Source organism: Carcharhinus amblyrhynchos, chromosome 9 (assembly GCF_965287045.1).
Source record: "Carcharhinus amblyrhynchos chromosome 9, sCarAmb.v2.hapA, whole genome shotgun sequence".
NCBI lineage: Eukaryota > Metazoa > Chordata > Chondrichthyes > Carcharhiniformes > Carcharhinidae > Carcharhinus > Carcharhinus amblyrhynchos.
In genome coordinates, this window is record NC_137332.1 from 43,812,814 (window position 1) to 43,840,254 (window position 27,441).

Consider the following 27,441-nt stretch of genomic DNA (forward strand, 5'->3'; position numbering starts at 1 on the left):
TGGACTGTAACGATTCTGTGACAGGGTCCACGTAACAGAGACCAGTTAACTTCAAAGGGTCCCAGGGAGGTTAGGGAAGGCCTTGGAGGGGTGGGAGGGTAGATGGAAGGGAGTGAAGAAAGTGATTGGGGTCTCAGGGAAGATGCCGAGGGGTGGGAGGGTAGATGGAAGGGAGTGAAGAAAGTGATTGGGGTCTCAGGGAAGATGCCGAGGGGTGGGAGGGTAGATGGAAGGGAGTGAAGAAAGTGATTGGGGTCTCAGGGAAGATGCCGAGGGGTGGGAGGGTAGATGGAAGGGAGTGAAGAAAGTGATTGGGGTCTCAGGGAAGATGCCGAGGGGTGGGAGGGGAGATGGAAGGGAGTGAAGAAAGTGATTGGGGTCTCAGGGAAGATGCCGAGGGGTGGGAGGGGAGATGGAAGGGAGTGAAGAAAGTGATTGGGGTCTCAGGGAAGATGCCGAGGGGTGGGAGGGGAGATGGAAGGGAGTGAAGAAAGTGATTGGGGTCTCAGGGAAGATGCCGAGGGGTGGGAGGGTAGATGGAAGGGAGTGAAGAAAGTGATTGGGGTCTCAGGGAAGGTGCCGGCAGGGCTTGGAAGATCCGGAGGTCAACCAGATCTTGGGGGATGGGGAGCGGTGCCCAATTTCAGAAGAGGGCTTCTGGTGGAGGCACACCCTACCATCCCAACTCTTCCCTCCCAAGATTTAACGCCGTCAATATTCTGGTTTCTCCAATGTAAGTTCAACCCTTCCGTCAGCCTAAAAATTGAGATTGAATGGGAAATGGCCTCAGTCCCAATTGGGTTAAGAATAAGCTTCCCACCCAAGGTTTTGCCCATTCCAACGTAAAATCACTGTGAGGTTGGGGTGGGTAGTAGTCTTGAGGGAATCCTGTCCCTTCAATTTCACACTCCAAAAACTCCCACACCTACCGCCACCCCCCCCCCCACCCCCCCCCCCCCCCAGCCCCACCCCCCCAACCCCTAGCCGAAAAACCTACCACTAGGGAAGGTAGGAGTTTTGAAATAATTAATGTACCTTAATCAGGAGCAAATTTTCTCTTTTTCCTCTTCTCTTTCTTGCCGAGCTATAGTTGGTGACTGCTGAAATCTCTGCTTACAACATAATCAAGAGGTTTCTAAATAATATGGGCTTATTTATCCAGCAGTAGTGTTAGCTTCTTCATTACTAAAGATCACACCTTGTGTGATTCTCATTCCAAGCAACTTAGTTTATAGAGTCATTGGTGACACAGTGAATGTAATTAGCTAATCCCTTAGCAGGTTGTAAACCAGCATCAACTTATGTTTTGGCTCAAATGGGTAGAGTTCCACACTAAAAGGATTCTGAGATCAAATATTTGATCTGTAATAATTGAGAGGACTCAAAGTTAATGAGTAATTTTGGACCAATTTTTAGCTACTGACCAGAAGTTTTACAAGATTGTCAACATCTTACTTGACTGTAGTATACAAACAAAAGTTACAATGTACAAAATTTGGCTAATTTGAATTTGGGCATAACACCAGATTACTAATATCTAAAGAAAAAGCAGATACTTATATACTGCCATTTACAACCTGGTGATGCCTCACAGCTAATGAAATATATTTGAAATCTAGCTAATTATTGTAATGTTGAGAAATGCAGCAGCCAGTTTGTTCCAAAGAAATTCCACAAACAGCAGTGTTTAAGCTGCAGTTTATTTATTAGTGTCACAAGTAGACTTACAGTAACACTGCAATGAAGTTACTGCGAACATCCCCGGCGCCTGTGAACAGGTTACTGTGAACACTCTGGCACCTGTTTGGGTACTCTGGGGGAGAATTTAGTGTGGGTAATGATCTAACCATCATATTTATTGGAACATGGGGGGAAACCGGAGCACCCGGAGGAAACCCATGCAGACACAAAGAGAATGTGCAAACTCTGCACAGACAGTGATCCAAACCAGGAATCAAACCCAGCTCCCCACTGCTGTGAGGCTGCAGTGCTAACCATTGTCCCACCATGTCGTAAGGGAAATAAACAAATAATCTGTGTCAGTCATAGCATGGTACAACACAAAAGGGGACTATTTGGCTCATCATGTCTGTGTAGTTCTTTGAAAGAACTACCCAATTCATTCCACTCTCCTGTTCTTTCTCCAGAGCCTTCCAATTTTTTCACCTTAATGTGGATCACCAATGCTCTTTTGTATTGAACCTGCTTCCGCACCCTATCAAGCGGTGTATCTTGGTATTGTTTTCAAGCTGTGTATTCCAGAGTCAGAATTTTGTGCTCCGATCCACCCCCACCAGCCCTACCAAGGGGGCTGTGGGGGGCCCTCCCTAACCTTGCTGTGATTTATATGGGCAAAGCCTCAGACTAGAAACCTGCCCTTGTCCCAATTAAGGTTCTTAAATGACCAATTAACAAAAAGAAAGTTAGATCTGGGGGGGAGGGGGTGTGGGAAGGGAAGCGTGAGGCCCCTCCATCATAAGCCTCCTTCTGATTTGGGGTACCCTTCCTCCAAGACCCAGTGACCTTTGGATCTTTTGTATTAATTTGAAATGTTAGATGGAGCCTCAGTTTAACATCTCATCCAAGTGATAACCCCTCCAAAGTGCTGCACTCCCTCAGTACTGCACTGAAGTAGCAGCCCCTAGATGTTGTGCTCGAGACTCTAGTGTTGGGGTTGAACTTCCAAATTGCAGATGCCTGGAATTATGTAAATACTATAGTCTGAAAATAAAACTATGTTCGAAACGTTATGAATTGTAACTCTGTACAACACTTGACTATAAGGGGAACAGTCCCAGCCTTTGGAGTACTGAGTTCAAATCCACACTTTTGGAAGAACGTCAAGGCATTGGAGAAAGTGCAGAAGAGATTTGTCAGAATGATATGAGAGATGAGAGCTTTCAGTAATGTGGAAAGACTTGAGAGGCTGCGACTACCAAAGAAACAGGCTTTAGTAAAGGATTACAAGATCCCGGTATAGATTGAGAATAAAAATGAAATAGCACAAGTCAATATTTGTAAGCATTGTCACTATCGCTTTAATGTTTGGTCACATGTTTCAAATTGTTAGGAAAAGCCACTTCCTGTGATAAGAAAGAATGTCCCTATGTACTGGAAAAATCCAGTAGGAGCCATTTCACTGAATTAACTGACATATACAAGATAAATTTTGGTAAAGGTTGAGTATGATTATTTTGAAGAAACAGAAATAGTGACTTGACCACATTGTTGCAGAGTTCTTAATTCAAATCACTTGTCAATTGTTTGCCATGTCAGCCCATCAATGTAAAGTCTCTATAAAACATGAAGAGAAAATGCTGGAAAATCTCAGGTCTGGCATCATCTGCTGGGAGCAAAAAGAGCTGATGTTTCGAGTCCAGATGACCCTTTGTTGAAGCTGAAACGTAATGTAAAATCTCTACTGGATGAAGGATGGAAGGAGAATCTGGGCTAATTGTACCTCATTTAGGACAAGTATTTGAATTTAATTGAAAGTTTTAATGTGAGAAATTTAATTTTAAGAAGTTTGCATTTTGGTTGTATTTCAATGTTTGAAATAAAACCGCGGCTTCAGGTAAGTTTTCCTCAAAGCTCTTTTGCTAATTGCATCATTGAATGTATTCCAAACAAAACTGACCTTATTTTACTTTTGTCCTTCAGATTCGACCAAATCAAGGACACCAGAAAGATAAAAGGTCTGAGCAATCAATGTGTGGGCCAGCCAAAGGACAACTTTCAACAGGATTACTCAGTGAGTGCGTTCTTATCTCCTCACATTGGGGCTTATCTGATTACAAAGCACATGGAACTCTCTTTACTTTATGGCAGTGATCACCGGTGTTTCAAGAGGAACATGATGGTCTCCAAAATTATAGGCTATTGATTGGGATTTTACGGCCTTGCTTGTCCCGAAACCGTAAAGTCCCCCCGAGGTCAATGGACCTTTCCATGGCAGTTGATTTCCCCTGGCAGATGGGACAGTAAAATTCTGGCCTATATATTTCAAGTGGTGTGGTCTGGCACAGGTACCATTATATTTTGTTAGGCCCTCACTGGGTGCCGCAGTGGAAATAGGTTGAACTGGAAAATGCCATTACCAGCCAGCAAACTGGTTTCCTGACTCCATTCCTGGCACTGGCCGTTTTTGCTGAAGCAGGTTCAGAGCCACACCCACTGTCATCATACTTGTAAAAAGTCTTGACGGGGCCAATTATGAAGGCCTGAATGTATTTTACCAGTCGGTTTCTAGTTTCCTAAACCGGGGTGGGGCAGTTTAACTGCCTGAGGGCTGAGACATCTCCTTAAATCCTCCCGCAACCCAAAAGTGTTGCTGCCAAAGGGCTAAAGCTTTGATGCAGGCCATCCATGATGACCTTGTAGATGTGGTCATAGTTACCTTTAAAAATTCATCAGTGGGCACTTCCCTCCCATTATAGATAGTGCCCAGTTGACCTAGTTGGGCAGCCAACTGCCCCCCATCACCCACGTTCCAATTGACCTCTCCAGCCTGAGAATTTGTCAACCCTGCCTAATTAGATGGGGCTCCCGGAGGTGGCTTCTTATTATCCACCTCCAGATTGATCACTCAGGCTGGCAGAACTTGGACACCATTGGAGTTGGCACCCTCAAATGTCCTAACACGTGAGAATTTTCTAAGATGATAAAATTCCATCCATTTTGCCATCATTTAAGGACAGTAACATATCTTACATTAATTAGCTTTGTTTTGTTTAATGCCGTTTAATACATTGGAAAGTAGAGTGAAGTATAGGTGGTTTCAAATGTAATCTTTGAATACCATAACAATTGTATTAATAAAAAGCCATAGTTATGAGTCAATGAAAATAAGATATAAATATTTATAAGATCATCACAGAATTGTTACAGTGCAGGTCCATCAGGTCTGCACTGGCTCTCTGCATTTGGTCCATCAGGTCTGCACTGGCTCTCTGAAAGGGCATTCTGTCTTGTCCCACTCTCTTACCTTATCCCCTTAACCTTGCATATTGTTTTCAGGTTGCAATCCAATTCCCGATTAAATACCACAATTGGACCCGCTTTCACCATCCTCTCACAAAGTTCATTCCAGGCTCCAACATGATAAAATTGATGCTGGCCGAATATATAAAATATTTCTTATGTTTTGTTCCAGGAATTGCAAACCTGTGCTAACTCTAATTTCCACAATGATCTGCACTGTCCAGTTTGTCTCCAGACCCCCACGTTTCCTGTGGAAACGAACTGCGGCCACTTGTTTTGTGGTAGGTTTGACCAAGTGAAGGTGCTTACACAGCTTTGTACTGAGATATACTTTTAAAGATTATGCCTACTTTCTATTTCTCCCTTCCCTAATTGGATCTGCCAGTGGTACACAACAACCCTAATCAAGTGAGAAGGTTTTCAACCTTGTCTCTCCCAGTGTCTTTCTAAAATTGAAATACTTAATATTTACTTGGTGCTTCTTCAAGCATGTAATCTGATGTGGATGTGAAGTCAAATCCAACAGCCCTGAACTCTTGGTTCATTGGTAGTCTGAAATGATTTGGAACAACTGATGCATTTCCTCTCCCAGTGGATAAGTTCATTATGTGCTGTACGTACAATGCCTGTCACTGGAAAATACATATGATTGCATACTGGCTGAAGGCGAGATCGGGCTAAGCTGGACTTCCACTACACATGTTCAAGCAGCATACTGACATTCACTGCCTCTGTTCATATATTAAGAATAGAAACTTGGGTACACACCACAGCATGGCTCAGTAAGTTGGAAGACGTCTTTTCTTCATTTATTTCTATTCCCAGAGAGACATTGATTATATCTCTGTGGGCACCAACAGCTCTTTGATGTCTTATTCAAGCAGCCACTCTTCAGGTGAAATTGGATGGTGATTGTCAGCAGCCTATTCAATTGGGAGCCATCAAGGTTACAATTGGGAAAAGAGCTTAAACTCATTTTCTTCGCCGTACTGCCCATACTAACTATCTGAATGAGATCTGCCAACTCCCAGGAAAACCTAGGCATGGATCCTGGAGTCTTCATTAGTCTCCATTCCTGAGTTCCACGTTGGTTGATGAGCAGCCTGTTATTTCCAAACAGCCCTTTCTTGGCTGGAAGTTTCAATACCTTGTTCTAGGTTTGAAAATACAAGTACTGAATCAACCAGAATGGGCATGTTTCATTGCAAAAAACAAAAGCTGCAGCTTAGCAAACCTGTCAGATTTAAGATTTTGCCATTTTAGTATATTGCCACATTAGGTTTTATTATAATACATTAATTACTGTTTTAAAATAACTCATGTAAGATTACTATCACAATTCTCTTCCTATATGGATGCTTTGGTCATTGCTAATTCTCAATACTATTCTCTTCTTCCTCCACAAAATGATACATTCAAAGGGAAGTTAGATAACTGCATGAGAGAGAAAGGAATGGAATATATTGATAGGGTTAGATGAGCATGATTGTGGGAGTCTTGTGTGGAGCATTGACAATGACATGGACCAGTTGACCAAATGGCTGTTTCTGTGCTGTATGTACTTTTTATTTGTTCAAGGGATATGAGCATCACTGGCGACAACAATATTTGTTGCCCATCCAGAATTGCTCTTGAGGGGGTGGTGTTGAGCCGCTTTATGGAACTCATGGAGTCCACAGTGCTGTTCGGATGGCAGTTCTATCACTTTGACCCAGTGACGATGAAGGAAGGAAAATATAACTCCTAGCCAGGATGGTGCATGGCATGGAATGGAATTAACAGTGGTGGTGTTCCCATGCATACTTGTCCGTCTAGAAATTATAGGTTTGCAAGTACCATTGAAGGAGCCTTGGCGGTTTGCTGCAGTGCATCTTGTAGGTGGCACACACTGTTGCTGCTGTGCACCATTGGTACATGGAGTGGCTGCCTAAGGTGATAGATGGGATGCTGATCAAAAGGGTTGCTTTTCCAGAATGATGCTGAATTTCTTTAGCTTTGCTGGAGCTTCACTCATCCAGGCAAGTAGAGTACATTTTACTCAAGCTCATGGCTTGTGCCTTATAAATAGTGGAATGGATATGTGGAGCCAAGAGATGAGTTACTCACCATAGAAAAGCTAGCTTCTGACTTGCTCTTGTAGCTACAGTATTTATATGGCTAATTCTGTTTTGTTTCTGATCAATGGTAACCCCCAGAATGTTGATAGTGAGGATACTCAACATTGGTAATACTACTGAACGTCAACAGTAGATGATTCAATTCTCTGTTCTTGGAAATGATCACTGCCTGGCACTTGTGTGATACAAATATTACTTGTCACTTAACAGCCCAAGCCCAAATGTTGTCCTGATCTTTCTGCATGCAAATGCAGATTGCTTCAATATCTGAGGCATTGAGAATAGTACTGAACACTGCAATCAACAGTGAACACACTTCAGACCTTATGATGGAGAGAAAGACATTGAAAAAGCTGAAGATGGTTGGGCTGAGGACACTATTATGAGGAACTGAGATAATTGGTGTCCAACAACCACAATATGGCTCCAACCAGTGGAGAGCTTTCCCCCTGATTTTCACTGGCTTTAGTTTTACTGGGGCTTTTTGATGTTGCCATTGGTAAAATTCTGTCTTGATATCAAGGGCAGTCACTTTCACCTCACTTCTGGAATTAAACTCTTTTGTTCATGTTTGTAAGGGCTGTAATTTTATCTGGAGTTCAGTGACTCTGACCAAACTGAGCATTGCTGAGCAGGGTATTGATGAGTGGGAATCATTTGATATCACATGGAGTGAATTGAATTGGCTGGAGATTGTCATCTGTGATCCTGGGGATCTTGGGAGGAGGCTGAGATGGATCATTCACTCAGCACATCTGGCTGATGGTGGCTGTAAATGCTTCAGTTTTGTCTTTTACATTGATGAGCTGGGCTCCCCCCATCATTGAGGATGGGGATATTAGTTGAGCTTTCTCCCGTGCATGGTTATTTAATTGTCCACCACTTTTCATGGCTTCAAAGCTTTGATCTAATTTGATGATTTTGGAATTGCTTTGCTTTGTTTTCATGCTGCTTCTATTGCTTTGCATGTATGTCATTCTACGTTGTAGTTTCACCAGTTTGGCATGTAAATTTTTGCCTCATTCTGGCATGCTCACCTACACTGCTTATGTAAATATAGATGATCCCTTGACCCGATGGTTATGTTAGAGTGAAGTTTATACTTGGTCGTGATACAGAATTTGATTGAATACAATTCGTTGCTGCTGATGGGCCAAAGTGCCTCACTGATGATCAGCTTTGAACTGCTGGATCTGTTCTGAATCTGTCCTGTTGAACATGATTGTAGTGCCACACAACACAAGGGAAGGAATCCTCAGTGTAAAGACAAGATTTTATTTCAAGGATTGTACAGTGATCACTCCCACTAATGTTGTCATGGACAGATGCATTTTTTTATTATTTAATAGGATGTGAGCATCGCTGGCAAGACCAATATTTGTTGCCTATTCTCAATTGCCGTTGAGAAGGTGGTGGGGTTGTGAGCCACCTTCTTGAACCATTGTGGTCCATTTAATGAAGGTCCAGAAAGGGAGTTCTGTGACAGGTTAATTAGTGAAAGTGAAATCAAATATGTTTTTCCTTCTTATTGGTTCTCTCATCCTCTTGTTGTCTCACCTGCCACACGCCCATTCAGGACTTTGCGAGCTCATTTAATAATGGTGCTACTAAGCCACTCTTGGTTATGGACATTGAAACTCTCCACCCAGAGTATATTCTGTGTTCTTTCCACCCTCATTGCATCTTCCAAATGCTATAGAGGAGCATTAGCTGGAGGACGGTAGGTTGTGATCAAGGCAGTTTCCTTGCCATGTTTGACCTCATGTCATGAAACTTCATGGGGTCCAGAGACAATGTTTAAAACTCTCAGGACCACTCCCTCTTGACTAAAACCACTATGCTGCTACCTCAGGTGGATTGAGGAGTCTGGGACATTGGCTACAAGTTATGATTTGGTGAATGTGATTGTCTGGCTGTTGCTTGTCTTATCTGTGGGACAGGTTGCCCAATTTTGGGACAGCTCTCCCAATTTCTGCCCAAGTCTCCAGATGCTAGTGAGGAGGACATAAGGGATTTTGAGTGTCAACTGGCTAAGTATACCTAGGTCGATATGGGTACTCTAATGGGTTTTATTCTTATTTGACTTTTCTGTAGCGGTTTGATGTTACCCACTGTCTCGCTTAAGAATCCACCACATTCTATGTAATTCTGTGGCTATTAGCCACTAAATCTTCATGCAGTAAAATGCCACTTTTAACTAAGCTGCCACAAGATACCCAATGGAGCTAAAATACAGTTGTGTTTTTATGCTGAAAATGATTGGCGTTTTACTATACTCTACGTCGAATGTATTGCTACATTATTCTGTAATGATGGTAATAGCTGTTCATACTTCAATTCAATGTCATTTCCACTGTGATATTAATGGTTATTTTCCTCTTATTAGAACTGTAGCATGTATTCTAAAAGGGACATGTTGGAGAATGAGCATAAAATTATAATTTATCCTTGAAGTCAAATAACATGAATAAATCACTTGGGCTTCTCTCTTTTGACTTCTGATGTCATCTGAACTCCAAGTAAATCACAGTTTTATTGCCTACTGCTACCCATCTACAGCACTCACAACATCACCCTGTGTGCCTTTCACTGGTGCAATATGGATTAATCTTCTTTGATTAAAGGCAATGAAGAGGAAGTTTATTCAAAGAAGCAAAACCTACAAATTATCTTAAAATGTTAATGATTTTTGGAGCTGTAATGTTTATCTATTCAGTGCAAAGCTTTGCAATATTTTAAAATTGCTGCGTATTCACTAATCGTAAAAGGTAAATTACTATCTACCTGAAAAAATAGCAAATAAGGTACATTTTTATATAAGCTGACAAGGGAAACACAGGCTTAAATGTGTTATGGGGAAATTTGAACAGAACTGAGAAAGAACACGTTTGCTACAATATTACTCTGCCTTTCCTAGACTGAGCTGAAGACTGGAATTTGCAAAATACTTTTAAACCAGCCATACCACTGTGGCGCTCAAATTTCTGGGGGTTTGGCTTTACACTAGAATTATTCTGTCCACCTAGTATGCAAATAAATCCAGCTGCTCCCCCTGCTGGCAAACACCATTATTTCTGACAGTGCAACAACAATAGAACAGCATCATGGACATTAATGAAATTGAGGGCTAAAGTGTCACATGGACAAAAATTAAGGGGATTGCATTTCCAAAAGAGGTGTACTTCCAAAATGATTTACATGCTATCTGGCATGTGTGACCTTGGTGACAAACACATTATTTAAAAATATCATGCAATTGCAAAGTCATACTGCAATTCTTGGCTATCTCTGATTATTTCTTTCACATTGCACAATGAAGGACACTCTCAAATGACAATAAATAATTCGTCTTGTTCTACTTTAAAGGAGATTACAGAATTCATGCTAGTGAAATTCCGCAAGAAGGATGTAGGCAACCGACAGACTGAATTAATTGTCAACCTGTCAGGGTTAATTCCCGTATTTATCGACATGTTCACGTAAATTGTTGTCTACGTTACTTTAGAACAAATGAGGCCTGACTTGGAATATTATAGAGAGACACAGTAGCCTGGTGTTTATGGTATTGGGCTGGTAATCTACTTGTCGTAAGTTTAAATCACATTATTAATTGAATTCAGTGAAGCTCAGGCAAGATGATCATGAAAGCTGCTGGATTGTCAGAAAAGCCCAACTGGTTTAGTAATGTCCTTTATAGAGAGATTCCTCCTTTGGGGAAAGAGACTTGTCACCGCTCCACAGCCTTGTCTACAGTGGATTTTAATCCACATTAAATGCAGACAGGTGCACAGTGATGTGAGGCTGCAGCTGGAGTACTGTGTGCAGTTTTGGGCGCCATACTTACGCAAGGATATTTTGGCCTTGGAGGGAGTGCAGAGGAGGTTTACTAGGCTGATGCCGGAGTTGAGGGGGTTGAGCTACGAGGAGAGGCTGAATAAATTAGGCTTGTACTCGTTAGAGTTTAGAAGAATGAGGGGAGATCTCATTGAGACGTATAAGATGATGAATGGGATGGATAGGATAGAGGTGGAGAGACTCTTCCCGCTCAGAAAGGATAGTAGGACTAGGGGGCACAGCCTCAAGATAAAGGGGGGGCGGTTTAGAACGGAGTTGAGGAAGAACTTCTTCACTCAAAGGGTGGTGAATCTCTGGAATTCTCTGCCTGTTGAAGTGGTGGAGGCTGCCTCGCTAAATATTTTTAAGATGCGGGTTGATGGGTTTTTGATAGGCGAGGGGATTAAGGGTTATGGGGAGAGGGCGGGAATGTGGAACTGAGCCACGACAGATCAGCCATGATCTTATTGAATGGCGGGGCAGGTTCGAAGGGCTAGTTGGCCTACTCCCGCTCCTATTTCTTATGTTCTTATGTTCTTAACATTAAAGGGGGGGAAAAACCATCTTGTCCAACAGACCTGAGTTATTGATTGCACCTTACACCCTGCTCAAGAAAAGACTCGTGCAGTTCAATGCCAGAGTATGTAAACTTGAATGTTCAGGAGTGTGGGTGGGATAAACACGTCTTTCTTAAATATGAGGAGTCAAAGGTAAGTTCCCAGGAGCTCCAATTGATTTCTCGGGTACTTCTAAGCTTTTATTTTGCATTAGACCATAGCGATATAATACCAGTGTAAACATGTGGCATGGAATTGCCCACTAATTGGATAGTTTATTAATTCATAGAACGTGAGCTTCGCTCGCAAGGTTAACATTTATAACTCATCCCTAATTGCCCTTGAGTAAGTGGTGGTGAACTGATGCCTTGAACTGCTGTAGTCCATGTGGTGTAGGTACATTTAGGGAAGGGTTTGAGGATGACATTGAAGGAAGGGCAATACATCTCCACTGTTACTAACAGGATCAAAGTTTGCAGGGAAAAGGTGAAAGAATGGGGTTGAGGAACTTATTAGCCATGATTGAATGGTGGAGCAGACTTGATGGGCCAAATGGCCTAATTCTGTTTCTATATCTTCTGGCCTTATGGTTTTACTACTAACTAGTAATCCAAATAATTCTCTGAGGGTATGGGTTCAAACCCCACAATGGCAATTAATAAAATCTGGAATTAAAAGGTATTCTTGGTAAAAGTGACTATGAAACCATTGTTGATTGTCATTTAAAAATCCATCCAGTTTGCTGCTCTCTTTTAGGGAAGGAAGTCTGCCCTGACTCCAGAGCCACAGCAATGTGGTTAACTCAACTGCCCTGTGAAATGGCCCAGAATGCCATTCAGTTCAAGGACAGCTAGGGATGGGCACCAAATGCTGGCCAGCCTGTGATGACCACATCTCATGAAAGAATAATTTTTTTTAAAAAAATTGCACCTTCTTCTCAGTAAAATAAGCTTCCCTTTGGTCTCTAACAATCAAATTAGCCAAGCTTACTGTCAGGTAGACTTCAGAATAGGAAATGTGACCCCCTCACCAACTCCAAACCAACCCCCCCCACTCTCCCCCACTCCCCCCCACTCCCCACCCATCTTCATTTTACACAGCCCCAAATTATATTCTTACAAACCTCATTATTGTACATCTGGCATTATGTGGTGCCGATATTCCTTGTCACTTATCATCCTAAACCTGAATGTTGCCCAGGCCTGCACTGCACTACTATTTCATTAGTATCATGTTCCAGCCTGTCTTCTGAGTTATACAGTTAATTCTGCATCATGGTGCACCAGGAACTATTTTACAACAACTAAACCTCAAAATAATTTTTGTTTTGTCTGTTCGTGTCAAATTAAGGACTGATATATTTTATGTTGTCAGCCCAAACTTCTCCGGAACTAGGTTTAGATTCATAGAATAGAAGAATCCCTATAGTGCAGAAGGAGGCCATTTGGCCTATTGAGCCTGCAATGACAACAATCCCACCCAGGCCCTATCCACATATTTATGCTGTTAGTCCCCCTGACACTAAGGGGCAATTTAACATAGCCAATCAACCTAACATGAGAGGAAACCAGAGCACCCGAAGGAAACCCACACAGGCATGGGGAGAACGTGCAAACTCCGCACTGTTACGCAAGGGCGGAATTGAATCCTGGTCCCTGGTGCTGTGAGGCAGCAGTGCTAATCCTGTGCCACCATACCATGTCTACTCATTGTCTACTCATCCCAGTGGCCTGACCTAATTTTTGTACTAGGTCATAGAATGCAAGAATAAATAGGAGTAGGAATAGATCACATGGCCCATCAAACCTGCTCCACCATGCAATTCGTTAATAGCTGATCTTGGGTTTTAACTCCAATCCCCTGCCTGCTCTCCATATCCTTTGATTTCTTAAGAGGCCAAGGTGGGAATTTCTGGCCACGCTCGCCCCAAGAGCGGAAAATCTTGCCCGTGGTCAATGGACCTGTGTCCGCTACGATTGCTGTGACAGGCGGGACCGGAAAATTCCATCCCAAAAATCTGCCTATCCCAGTCTTAAATGTCTTCAATGATGAAGCATCCACAAATCTCGAGGTTAAGCAGATCCAAAGTCATTTTTCCTCACCTCATTCCTGTACCATTCCTATATAATCAGCACCTTAACCTGAGACTGTGCTCCCGTGTTTTAGATTCCCTGACCAGCAGAATCAGGCACTTACCCTATCAAGCTCGTTCAGAATCCTACTTCAATGAGATGGTCTTTCATTCTTCTAAACTCCAGTTAATATGTGCCCACTTCTAGAAGTGAAAGTGCAGTATCCCAGCACACTGTCATTCAGTCATTTTATTTACTTGTTTTCTTTTACCAACAGGACCATGTTTGATTGCATACTGGGGACATTGTTCTTGGTTAGGAGCTGTGAGCTGTCCTCTGTGCAGACAAAAGGTATGTTGCCATTGATGTGAATGGATTTTGATGAAAATAAAATAAGAATTGATTAAATCTAATAAATACAAACTAAACAGAAATGTTGTACAAATTTGAATTGAGTGACAACATACAAATGTGCCAAACATGAGTGATCAGAATTGGGGAGGTAATCTTGTAACTTCTCTCACCCCTGGGAAATTTGATGTATAACATAACCAAGAATGTGTTCTGCAGGCAAAGAGAAGTCAAAGTGCCAATGCAATTGCTGGCTTGTCACTTATTAAATGTATGGGGATGGAAATCTAACAGCACCTGAACGTGAGAGAGTTGCTGGTATCTCTTACCTTCAGAACCAAAGAATCTAACTGATCTTAGTGTAGAAAAGTCTAATATATTTATTAAGAATGCGAGTTCTCTGTGATTCATTGGGAGGAATTTTCCCAGACAAAAGGAGATGGATTGCAGGTGTACAGGGTGTTAAATCCCCCAAAGGAGACTTTGGTGGGATTTCAATACCCACCTGCTCCGTTCCATATTCCCCTGGGCAGGATGGCAGGTGGACAGGAAAACATAAGAACATAAGAAATAGGAGCAGGAGTAGGCCAACTAGCCCTTCGAGCCTGCCCCGCCATTCAATAAGACCATGGCTGATCTGTCTTGGCTCAGTTCCACATTCCCGCCCTCTCCCCATAACCCTTAATCCCCTTTCTTATCAAAAACCCATCAACCCGCGTCTTAAAAATATTTAGCGAGGTAGCCTCCACCACTTCAACGGGCAGAGAATTCCAGAGATTCACCACCCTTTGAGTGAAGAAGTTCCTCCTCAACTCCATTCTAAACCGCCCCCCCTTTATCTTGAGGCTGTGCCCCCTAGTCCTACTATCCTTTCTGAGCGGGAAGAGTCTCTCCACCTCTATCCTATCCATCCCATTCATCATCTTATACGTCTCAATGAGATCTCCCCTCATTCTTCTAAACTCTAACGAGTACAAGCCTAATTTATTCAGCCTCTCCTCATAGCTCAACCCCCTCAACTCCGGCATCAGCCTAGTAAACCTCCTCTGCACTCCCTCCAAGGCCAAAATATCCTTGCGTAAGTACGGCGCCCAAAACTGCACACAGTACTCCAGCTGCGGCCTCACCAATGCCCTATACAGCCTCAGCAAGACCTCCCTACTTTTATATTCAATCCCCCTCGCGATGAAGGCCAGCATCCCATTCGCCTTCCTGACCACCTGCTGCACCTGCAAGCTGGGTTTTTGTGACTCATGCACAAGGACCCCGAGGTCCCTCTGCACCGTCGCCTGCTGCAGTTTTTCTCCACGTAAGTAATAATCCTTCCTACCATTATTCCTACCAAAGTGGACCACCTCGCACTTGCCAACATTAAATTCCATCTGCCATTTCCTGGCCCATTCGTCCAGCCTATCTAGATCCTTCTGTAGACTCTCACCACCCTCCGCACAATTTGCCTTTCCACCAATTTTGGTGTCATCAGCAAATTTCGACACCCTACACTCGGTTCCCTCCTCCAGATCATCTATATAAATGGTAAATAGCTGAGGCCCCAGCACCGACCCCTGGGGCACCCCACTAGTCACCATCCGCCAATCCGAATAGCACCCATTGACCCCCACTCTCTGCCTCCTATTTGACAACCAGTCCTCTATCCACTCTAACACCCTACCCCCAACTCCATGCCCCCTTACCTTCTGCAATAACCTCTTGTGAGGTACCTTGTCAAACGCCTTCTGAAAATCAAGAAAGACCACATCCACCGGCTCTCCTCTATCCACCGCCCTAGACACATCCTCATAGAACTCCAGTAAATTTGTCAGACACGACTTCCCTTTAATGAAACCGTGCTGCGTCTGCTCTATCAAGCAATTCCCCTCAAGATGCCTCGCTATTTCCTCCTTGATGACGGATTCTAACATTTTACCTACAACAGACGTTAAACTAACAGGCCTATAATTCCCCGCCTTTTGCCTGGCACCCTTCTTAAACAACGGCGTAACATTAGCCGTTTTCCAATCTTCCGGCACTTCCCCGGAATCCAGCGACGTCTGGAAAATAACCACCAAGGCATCCACTATCACCTCCGCCATTTCTTTCAGGACCCTCGGATGCATTCCATCCGGTCCTGGCGACTTGTCCACAATCAGCCTGCTGGGAAACTAGTTAAGATATTTAAAAAGCCAATTCAATGCTGTTTTAACCCCAAACTCTGGATACTTGTTTTCTGGCCTGCCATCAATGTGTCGGGATCACCGAGGCTGGGGCACAGCAGGAAGGGAACAGCAGAAAGGGTGTTCTTTGGTGAAGCTGACAAGCTGGAAAGGCTTTGATCAGTTACACTGAGGAGTTCTAGTAATGCCCAGGTGAGAGAGTGCTGGTCAAAGCACTCTCTCAGAATTGGTGATTGTCAACCTCTTGGAAGGTAGTTCCAACTATGCAGCACTTCACTTACCTCCTGAAGCACTTTCCAACTGCCAACCTTAACCAGGGCATGGGAGTAGCTTATGTTGTTCCAAGTCCATCTCTGCCGTGGGAGAGGGGTAAGAGCACCAGCACCCACAGCATAGCATCAGTTGCCTTCCTCTCAGCTGTATTCTCTTCCGTAAGGCAGAGGGAATGGACACCACTTGAGCCGAGACCGGAAAACCCCTCCCGAGGTCAATGGATACTTCCATTGTCCACACTTTGCCCTCTCTGATTCTGTGGTGAGCAGGGCGTTGAATTCCTGCATATATTTAGATAATAGGTCAAATTTTGCAGTCAGCAGTGAAGCAATGGGATCTTGATCAATTGGGCCAGTGGGTTGACAAATGGCAGATGGAGTTTAATTTAGACAAATGCGAGATGATGCATTTTGGTAGATTGAACCAGGGCAGGACTTAGTTAATGGTAGGGTGTTGTGGAAAGTTATAGAACAAAGAGATGTAGGGTACATGTTCATAGTTCCTCGAAAGTGGTCACAGGTGGACAAGAGTGGTGAAGAAGGCATTCGGCATGCTTAGTTTCATTGGTCAGAACATTGAATACAGGAGTTGGGACGTCTTGTTGAAGTTGTACAAGACATTGGTAAGGCCACACTTGGAATACTGTGTGCAATTCTGGTCACCCTATTATAGAAAGGATATTATTAAACTAAAAAGAGTGCAGAAAAGATTTACTAGGATTCTACCGGGATTTGATGGATTGAGTTATAGAGAGACTGGATAGACTGGGACTTTTTTCTCTGGAGCGTAGGAGGCTGAGGGGTGATCTTATAGAGGTTTACAAAATAATGAGGGGCACAGATCAGCTAGATAGTCAATATCCTTTCCCAAAGGTAGGGGAGTCTAAAACTAGAGGGCGTAGGTTTAAGATGAGAGGGGAGAGATACAAAAGTGTCCAGAGGGGCAATTTTTTCTCACAGAGGGTGGTGAGTGTCTGGAACAAGCTGCCAGAGGTAGTAGTAGAGGCGGGTACAATTATGTCTTTTAAAAAGCATTAAGATAGTTACATGGGTACGATGGGTATCGAGGGAAATGGGCCAAATGCGGGATTAGCTTAGGGGTTTAAAGAAAAGGGGAGGCATGGACAAGTCGGGCCGAGGGGCCTGTTTCAATTCTGTAAGTCTCTATGACTCTATGACTTTATAAGTAAAGAGACTTTGTGCTGCAGCAAAGTAAGTCTCATTGAGAGATCTAGCAATCAGTCTGGCAGGAACTTCAGCTGTATCATCACCATGTAGCAGCACTGTCCCTGATTGACCTGCTAATTGGGCACTCCCACAACAGCGATGGTATCTGTCCAAGCAGCCGATCAAATGAAATAATTTTCGCTTACCAATCCCCCCAGCCTTACACAGGAAGCTATCACTTCTCCAAAAAAACATACACGCTAAGTGGAAGCTAAAATACTCTGAAAAACCTTTTAGAAAATTATTGAAAAAGTTCAGCTTAAAAATCTCAATCATTTAACAGAACTCCTCAATTATCAATTTTTTTAAGAGTGAGTTTTCTTGTACATCAAAGTTCATTAACCATATCATCATTAAAAATCCCTTCGACAGAAGGTATAACTTTTTAAGGCGTTGATTTAGTGATTGCTGGTTCGGGAGTAGGTGGGGGAGGAGAAGTGAGGAGCCACACCCATCCTGTGACAGAACCCTGAATAACTGACCAACAACCTCTGCATTTCCACCTTGATTTGCCACGCACCCTATTTCCTGAAATTCTGGTCAGTTTTAGAAGCAATGAGAGTGATTGCTGGCAGATCGCTGTCAATTGCATCCCCCTACCCCCCAGCCCCACCCTCATAAAATCCAATATGTTCTGGTGGTGCTGATTGAGAGGTAAAAACTGGCCTGGACACTAGGAGAACTCCCCTATTCTTCTTCCAGTAACACCATGGGGGGAGTTTTCCCATCCCGCCCACCATGGGAATTGTAGTGGGCAGGTGGAACATAGAACATAGAACATTACAGCGCAGAACAGGCCCTTCGGCCCACGATGTTGCGCCGACCAGTTAAAAAACAATGACCCACTAACCTAAACCAAACCCTTTCCATCCATAAACCTATCCACGGATCTCTTAAACGCCCCCAAACTAGGCGCATTTACAACTGCAGCAGGCAGGGCATTCCAATCCCTCACCACCCTCCGGGTAAAGAAGGTTGGGGGAGGGGGGAACCATGCAAAAGTCCCTTGACCTCAGGTGAGATTTTCCAGTTTTGAGAGGGGGAGCGAACGTGGCTGGAAAATCCTGTCTCGGGTTTTTTTCCTCTGCTGGGGCCCATTTGGATATCTTATCAGTCAGCCTATCAACATCCAGTCCCGCACCTGGTCCCAATGGTACCAGCAAATTGGGAACTCCTGGTGTAATAGCTCCTTATTTTCACAATCATTCTTTTTGTGAGAGGCAGGCAGTGGTTCTGTTCCTTACACAGCTTCACAGAAATAGTGGGTACCTGGTTAAACTGCTCCTTGATGATTTGCAGTGGATTCCATTGAATTCCCACGGGAGTTATAGTGGGAAAATAGTTGAAAGTCCCAACAAAAGTCACTGGCTTTCTCAGAGGTCGAAATCTCTACATCAGTTAACAGATAAAACATATCCACTGGTAATGGGTAAGCTTACAAGCCCTTCAAAAGTTAACCAGGCGACAACCCTTGGTTCCATGACAGCAGAGAGGCCTCAGTTTCACACCTGATCTGGAAGACAGCATTTTTGACAATACAATCCACCCTCAATACTGTCTCTTAAGTGGGGCGTGGACCCATGACTGCTTAGATGCTGCTACTAAATCAAACTGACAGTGTAAAGATTTAGATGTCCCTTACAAGACTTCCTGAAGCCATTACTGGAATTTACATATCAGTTAGAAAATGGCTGTCTGACAATGCTACATACCATTCAAAGAAATGTTTAAGGTGAATAAGTGGCTAATTGTTTTGATAAGTCATGATTTCCTGAAAACAAGAACCCATTCTACATCAAGGCAGTACAGAATAAAATGGCTAAACCAGATCCCAATTTAAAAGATCCTGCTCCTAATTCCTATGTTCCTATATGGAGCGCGTGGAAAATTGTTGGACATGAAATATTGGCCCCTTAGGGAGTCAAAGTGACTATTATTTTCTTTGTATGTGTTATGTTCCATACTGGGAATGAAAAAGAGTTCCCGGAAATCAAGGTAGTAAATTACCAGAAAATGCTGAGATGACACAAAATGATTGTTATATTTGGCTATGACAACATAATTATCATCATGTTTTGTGTTAGTTAACTCAGTTAACAGAAATTGGGGTGATGCATCACCCACAAAGCAAAGCATCTTCAAGCCAGTAGTATAAGTATTGAATTCACAGCAATACAAGGTAGGCAGCTTTGCACCCACGTCCTTGATGCTTCCTAAATCAATATGTATAAAGCAGGAAAATCCAGACTGGAGAAGAGGGACCAATTGTTCAACAAAGATAAACACTTAAACTGAAAGAGTCCCTGACTCAATCAAGAAAGAAGTTTAGCTAAAAATGGACAAAAATTTGACAAACATTTTTTAGTGAAGCACTAGAGATCTGTCTTTACTGTTTGAGATTGCTTCCTTGTGTTAAATTGATATCCTCATCAATTATTCATATTCAATAGTCGATAATGCACATGCAGACCAACAAATTATGTTTGCAAACTTAATTATGCTTGTTCTTCTAAGTCCTCATTATTTGAAGTTTTTTTGAAGTATTTGAAGTATATTAAAATATTTGGATTGTCCAATAAGACAACCCTGAAGTTTATTTCCATTGTTGAGTAAATCAAACTGGGGGATGATAAACAAACAGAAACAGATTGTAATTAAGAGTTTGACTATGAACCATCATTGAAAAGAGCAAAATCACAAGGCATTCTTCTGTGTCTTCAGTCCGGTAGAGCAAACCATTGCATTTCTCTTTACAGGTGAATTTGCTTTATTGTCTATTCTGTGAGAACCAGCAGGAAAAGCAGGGTCAACAAGTTATACGGGATATTAGAGACTACAACAAGCGCTTCTCTGGACAGCCTCGACTTGTAGGTCTCATACATGTGAAACCAACTGTTTGAAATTAGATTTTATTATGAATGAGGAATGAGTGTCACAAGATTCTAATCAGATTACCGAGTGAAATCTAATTATGCAAATCAATGGTGCAACATTATCATTGGCATATGTGCAATGATCTTTAATTTTTCTAATTCTGTACACAGTCTTAAAATCATATAACAAGCTAAGAGCAAGCAATGATAAAAATACAGAGCACTTATCCAGTTTTAGAATGTATGTCACTTTATCATGTTTTGTTTTCCTTTGGTTTACCTTCTTTTGGTTGCCAATTCGCTAATGAAGGTAGCATGCATTAATTATTTCTTCCCTTGTTGAAGGTAATAGGAATACAAGTGCTTACATGAATAGCAGCCTACCAGGAGTAAATTAATATTTCTGCCTTCCTGCATTTTCAGTGTCAATCATTGGGAGCTGATGAAGGGATGGATCATAAAAATTCAGTCAGACTGTCAGCAGTGAAAGCAGTCAAGCATTTGCTTATATCAATTTTGTGTCACAAACACATCAACCACTGATGAAGACAATCTCATCATACCACAGCACAAACATAGTATCGTTCCATACGCTTCAAATATATCTTACAATTGATCAATCAGCTTTCAATCAAGAATGAGTTAATTATTCCCTTTGTAATATACTTAAAACGGAAACTAGTTCTGGTTGTTGGGGGATACATTAGCTATTTATTATGGTTTTTCAAACTTCCAATGTTATTTTTCTGTCTCCTTTAACTTATTTGAAGTATTTTTATTGGAATCAATAATACTAAGGTTTGATCATTTTTTTCCCTCTGATTCCCAGGTCAGTTACAGTCTAGGCCAGTTAGTTGCACAATAAACATTCTTATACTCTGGTTCAATTTCCTGTACCAGACAGCCATGCGATTCCCTGAATAAGGCTACTGTTTCCTTGTCAAGTTCTAGATAGTTTAATGATGCAGACTCTATTCACAAATATGAGACTGCTTAGACTAAATGTACTTCAGTCAGTAACATTTTTTTAAAAGCCCGTTATGTTGGCCTGAATTCCAAATCAGGTTTTGTGAGCTTTATGATCCATGACCTCCACACTCTCCAGTCTCTCAATGTTCTTATCAAAGCTGATTGTAACTTGTGTTCTGACTATTCTCCATCCCCCTTATTCTCTTGTCCTTTTGCTCAGTTTGCAGATTATATCTATGACACGCATCTGTTCCTCCAGATGGCTTTTAGAGGACACTTTACAATGGCCGGACTAGTATGGATCTTCTGTTTGAGGATTGCAATTTGTTCCTTTGCAGCTATCACGTGCTTCACTTACCCTCTTGATATAATTCCTGAAACATTCGATGGGATCTTGGGGACTGCTGATGGCCTAACTGTTGTAATCCTGCTGCTTCTCTGCATGATTAATATTTGCCAGTAGGTGGGACCAGAGTGCACTAGACTAACCAGCACTACTGCCCAAATTAAAGACCAGACTTCTCACAGGATGTGGGCTATGTGCTGAACATCTGGTTTGATCAAACTGTGTAGATATACATCAAAAATGTTCAAACTGATAGTTGTACATAGGATTTTAATGTTAAAATTGCTTGCAGTTTTCCATCCATGTTTGTTGCTAGGCATAAGCACATCAGAGGTGTTTTTATTTTAATAAATCTGAAACTATTTATGTTTTTGCCCAAGAATGTAAAATGTATATTCAAAGATTTGAGGGGGATGCAATTCCTTATTTGTTTTTCTCCTCTAATGTTTTAAACCCTGTGCTCTACACTATTTCTCCTCACAGTCTTTCTTAAATTATACCTTTTGGAAGTGAAAATTCAAGTGATAAAATCATGTTTTACAGTTGGCAGAGCGGAGGAGGAGTTGCCTTTGAAAGGGTGTGACTGAAAGCTTTATTTCTTCCAACAGGGAATTCAATCTGTCTCGCTGTCAAGCTCTGTTTTCCAACTTCAGTATGATGTAACTTTGCGTTTCATGGGAAAAAAACAATTTTTATAATGTTCATAATGTAGATGTTGCATTGAAAGTGGGTCCCTTCAATAAACCCTTCTTGCTGAATTCTCTCAGCTGTTAGATTATGTGCAAATCCCAACTCTTTACTTTCTTTTAACTGTTGAAAGAAATGTTAAGGACTGCTGTTTTAAACAAGCTGCAGATTGGATTCAGGAAAATACATGGCATGTGAAATTGCTGAACGGTTTATTACTCTCTGGCAATGATACAGTCACATTTAACCTTGAACCTTGGCAAAGCAGCTTTTCCACCACCCTCCTCCCCCCACCACCCCCACCCCCACCACTTCAAAATCAAGATAGGCTTGGTGTTAATTACCTTTTTCAAAGTAGAACTGAACAATAATAGGCTGCATGCAGTAATTTACTGTCCATGATGTTTACATGTTGCTCATAAACTACCCTGAATGTATGTTTGATCCTTTTTATTAGTCCAAAATGACAATTACCATAAATACTTGTGCAGGGAAATGATACCTGTGCAAATGGAACTCAATGAAGTCAGTAAATATCAGGGCAAGTTGGCTGGTAAGGGAGCTGAGTGATCAGGACTTTGAAGAGATTATTTATGGAGCAACAATTGCTTCTCACAGAGGAAGGGAGTTTGCCAATGGCTAAGATATCTCTTATGATGATAAGGGGTCATAAAGGGACAAGGTGAAAATAGGTTGGATTTGGTCTGAAGAAGGAGACAGAAGATAGTTGGACCAGAAATTTCTTTGGGACTTTTACCACTCACCTGCTGCAGCTTCAGAGTTATTATATTCTCTTCTGTCAATACTTAATCAGGTGTTTACACTGGCTGCCTGCACAAGCTTCTTGGGACCTTCCTCTTCTGGTGATTTATGCCCTGAGATTACTCACCTGCTGGCTGCATTTCCTGTTCATTTACTTTTGAAAGTGTGAGCCCACTAGAACACTGCCACATGACAGACTACATAATCCATCCTGACAATCCTTTGTTACTGAACAATGGTACCATATTGCTGCAACTGCCTCAGTACTCAAAGCCAACAACTGCCAGTTTCCAGATGCAATCTTACAACTCATCTACTTCATCCTGGACCACAATGTCTTCACCTTCAACAACCAGTTCTTCATCCAGACACACAGAACAGCCATGGGGACCAAATTTGCACCTCAATATGCCAACATCTTCATGCACAGGTTCGAACAAGACCTCTTCACCGCACAGGACCTTCAACTGATGCTATACACTAGACACATTGATGACATTTTCTTCCTTTGGACTCATGGTGATAGGGATAGGATGTATGCGCACTTGGAGCGTTGCGATCTGATTAAGGATACGCAGCATGGCTTTGTAAAGGGGAAGTCTTGCCTTACGAATCTGGTAGAATTCTTTGAGGAGGTGACAAAAACGGTTGACGAAGGACGAGCCGTTGATGTCCAACGAGGGGCATACACGCGATGGGTCGTACTGGGGCTGCTCTTGGTTGTTCGAGATTGGCCTAGTGCTTCATGTCGTTAGTGTGTGCCTAAACTGGACAAGATACTGGGCAAGACGACAGCTCAGTGACTATCGCTGATTGCTGTGCAGACACATGGATTTGGGCCGGTGTCTGTGGGAGTTTGCGCATTCTCCCCGTGCTTGCGTGGGTTTTCTCCGGGTGCTCCGGTTTCCTCCCACACCCCAAAGATGTGCTGTTAGGCTGATTGGCAGGAATAAATTGTCCCTAAATCAGTTTTCCCTCAATCTGGATGGCCATAAAACATTAGATAGGGGTCATGGGTAGAGAGGTGGTGTTGAGATGGCAGCGTGGGCTCGTTGGGCCGAAGGGCCTGTTTCCCAGGCTGATTTTGTTCTTTGTACAACTATATGATGACATCAACAAGTTCTATCCCACCATCAGACTCACCATGGACTACTCTCCAGAATCGGTTGCATTCTTGGACACATGAATCTCCATTATGGACAGTCACCTTAACACTTCACTGCACCGCAAGCTCATGGATAACCTCATGATGCTCCACTTCTCCAGCTTCCACCCTAAACATGTTAAAGAAGCCATCCCTTACTGACAAGCCCTCCATATATACAGGATCTGCTCAGATGAGGAGGATTGCAACAGACATCTCCAGACGCTGAAAGATGGCCTCATAAGAACAAGATATGGCGCTCGGCTCATCGATCGACAGTTCTGACGCACCACAGCAACAAACTGCACCAACCTCTTCAGAAGACAAACATGGGACACGGTGGACAGAGTACTCTTCATCATCCAGTACTTCCCTAGAGTGGAGAAACTACAACATCTTCTCCGGAGCCTTCAACATGTCATTGATGAAGATGAACATCTCGCCAAGGACATCCTTATACTCCCACTTCCTACCTTCAAACAATTACACAAGCTCAAACAAACCACTGTCTGCAGCAAACTACCCAGCTTTCAGGAGAACAGTGACCACGATACCACACAACCCTGCCACAGCAACCCTGCAACACATGCCGGATCATCGACACGGATGCCATCATCTCACGTGGGAACATCATCCACCAGGTACACGGTACAAACTCTTGCAACTTGGCCAACATTGTCTACCTGATACGCTACAGGAAAGGATGTCCTGAAGCATGGTACATTGGAGAGAACATGCAGACGCTATGACAACGGATGAATGAACACTGCTCGACAATTACCAGGTAAGAGTGTTCTCTTCCTGTTGGGGAACACTTCAGCGGTTGCGAGCATTCAGCTTCTGATCTATAGGTAACTGTTCTCCAAGGCGGCCTTCACGAAACACGACAGCGCAGAGTCACTGAGCAGAGACTGATAGCCAAGTTCCGCACACATGACAATGGTCTCAACCGGGATCCTGGGTCACACTATCTGTAACCCCCATAACAACTTGCCTGGGTTTGCAAAATCTCACTGACTGTCCTATCTGGAGACAATACACATCTCTTTAACCTGTGCTTAATGCTCTTTCCACTCACATTGTCTGTACCTTTAAGACTTGATTACCTGTAAAGACTCACTTTCCAATCATTATTTTGTAAATTGAGTTTATGTCTTTATATGCCCTGTTTGTGAATAGAACAGGTTCTACTCTCCTGACGAAGGGGCAGCGCTCCGAAAGCTATTGGATTTTGCTACCAAATAAACCCACTGGACTTTAACCTGGTGTTGTGAGACTTCTTACTGTGTTTACCACATTGTTCAGCAGGAATGCAGGCTAAGTGGTACCAATTATAGCTGTGATGCACATTCTCATAGCTTTCCTCAACCTGACAATATTTCTGTTCATCCCAGAAAAGATGGTCCCCAGGAATGTAGTTGTATTGTAGACAATTTAAGTGGTAGTTTTTCATCACTAGACCAAGTAGTTAGGCCTATTATGCTTGGAAATGTTTCAGGAAATCTGGATGTGCTGACTAAGGGGTACAACTTACATAAAAATATGTCCACTCACCTGGTGTAGGGGCAGTGCTCCAAAAGCTCATGGTACCAAATAAACCTGTTGGATTTTAACCTGGCATTGTGACGCTTCTTACTGTGCTCACCCCAACCCAACGCCGGCATCTCCACATCACAAGAATATAACACAAAGGAATATGAGAAAAGAACAAGGGTCAATGGTTTTCTGGTACATTTCCTATGGCAGTTCCTTGACCAAAGAAAGTCAACTTGTCTTTTTTGCAAATTAACTAATCTTGGGGTGCTGGTATATAACCATTGCTGGGTATATTGTCCATAGCAATGTGTCGTCCAATTGCCAGCCAAATAGCAACTTTATCTCATGCAGTGTAAATTGTTTCCTTTGAAGTTTGGTATTCTTGTGTCTGTCCTGTTGAGTGCAAGATGAAAAAGCTTTGTCTTTTTTTCATATTGTTATAAGTTTTCAGATAAGTAAGCTAAAAAGAATGGGGGTTAATTTCTACAGAGGTTCTCTTGCTCATCTCTCATTACATTCATGGAATAGCAATGGAACTCCTTGAAAAATGGGGTTTGATGTTTTACCAAAATTTAGAGAGAACTTCTGCCAAAAAAGTGATAGACACTGGTATACCAGGACAACTGCTGCAGAAATACATTCCCATTGCTTGAACTCATCTCTGCAGTTACCACTTCTACATACATGGCAGAGTGCCATTTAGTGCTGGCATCAGCTGAAGGACCAAAAATAATAAGTGGCTCCATTAGAAAATGTATTGATCAACATTTTTGAGTTTATTTAATTATTTTCGAAAGGTAAAGAGAATGAAATACGATGAAGCAAGTTATAACAGGAATCTATAGTCATACAATGACAATAAAGATGAAATCAGGCAAGACGATGTGAAAAAAATGATTTTGTTTAATCCTGGATGCCAACCGTAAGAAGTTGTACATCCTTTCTATTCAAGAACTGTTTGTAATGTTTTCAGGTTCCTGGAACTCCAGAATCCATTTTACATTGCAAGACAGCTTTTATAACTTAGGTCACAATGGAGAAAGAGCTGCACAATGGGGGTACATAACGCTTAAATGGCTTTGAATGTTTCCCTGGGATCTTCCGTTATATTGGGGGATACTTGGTCTGTCCAAGGCAGCATTGCAAAAACTGCACTGGTGATCTCTACAGGTGCATTGAATACATGCACATTATTGGCAGAAATGATGGCCTATGTTGTTCACACTATCAGAGATGGCGGCCCTGTTCACCACTGGTATAATTCTCGCAATGGCCACAAAATCTCTCAAGCAGCCAAAAACAAGACTTGTGCCGGTGGGATCTCAATTTGACCTCTTCCCCGCTCCCTGCCAATGACGTGATTTCCATATATTATAATAAATTTGAATATTAAAAGGGCTTTACACCATAGCGTTCGCCCATGATGTATCCTCCTCCTAGCAGCATGATATCACGCTGGTCTGAATCACTACTGGTTTTCAAAGTGAAAACCAGTCGTGATGATCACACTGGGGGCATGGAGATGCCTGGTAGTCCCAAG

The 27,441-nt window shown here is 42.5% G+C and overlaps 1 protein-coding gene across 1 annotated transcript in view; it reads left to right on the forward strand.

Moving 5' to 3' along the window:
- Positions 1 to 21,889, forward strand: part of LOC145348270 (E3 ubiquitin-protein ligase RNF170-like) — a 40,872-nt gene extending 18,983 nt beyond the window's left edge. Inside the window, exons 3-7 of the mRNA XM_080196468.1 lie at positions 3,661 to 3,751; positions 5,153 to 5,261; positions 13,838 to 13,911; positions 20,341 to 20,451; positions 21,647 to 21,889. Of these exons, the coding sequence (XP_080052594.1) occupies positions 3,661 to 3,751; positions 5,153 to 5,261; positions 13,838 to 13,911; positions 20,341 to 20,451; positions 21,647 to 21,889 (628 nt within the window). The remainder of the gene's footprint in view (positions 1 to 3,660; positions 3,752 to 5,152; positions 5,262 to 13,837; positions 13,912 to 20,340; positions 20,452 to 21,646) is intronic.
- The last annotated feature ends 5,552 nt before the right edge of the window (positions 21,890 to 27,441 follow it).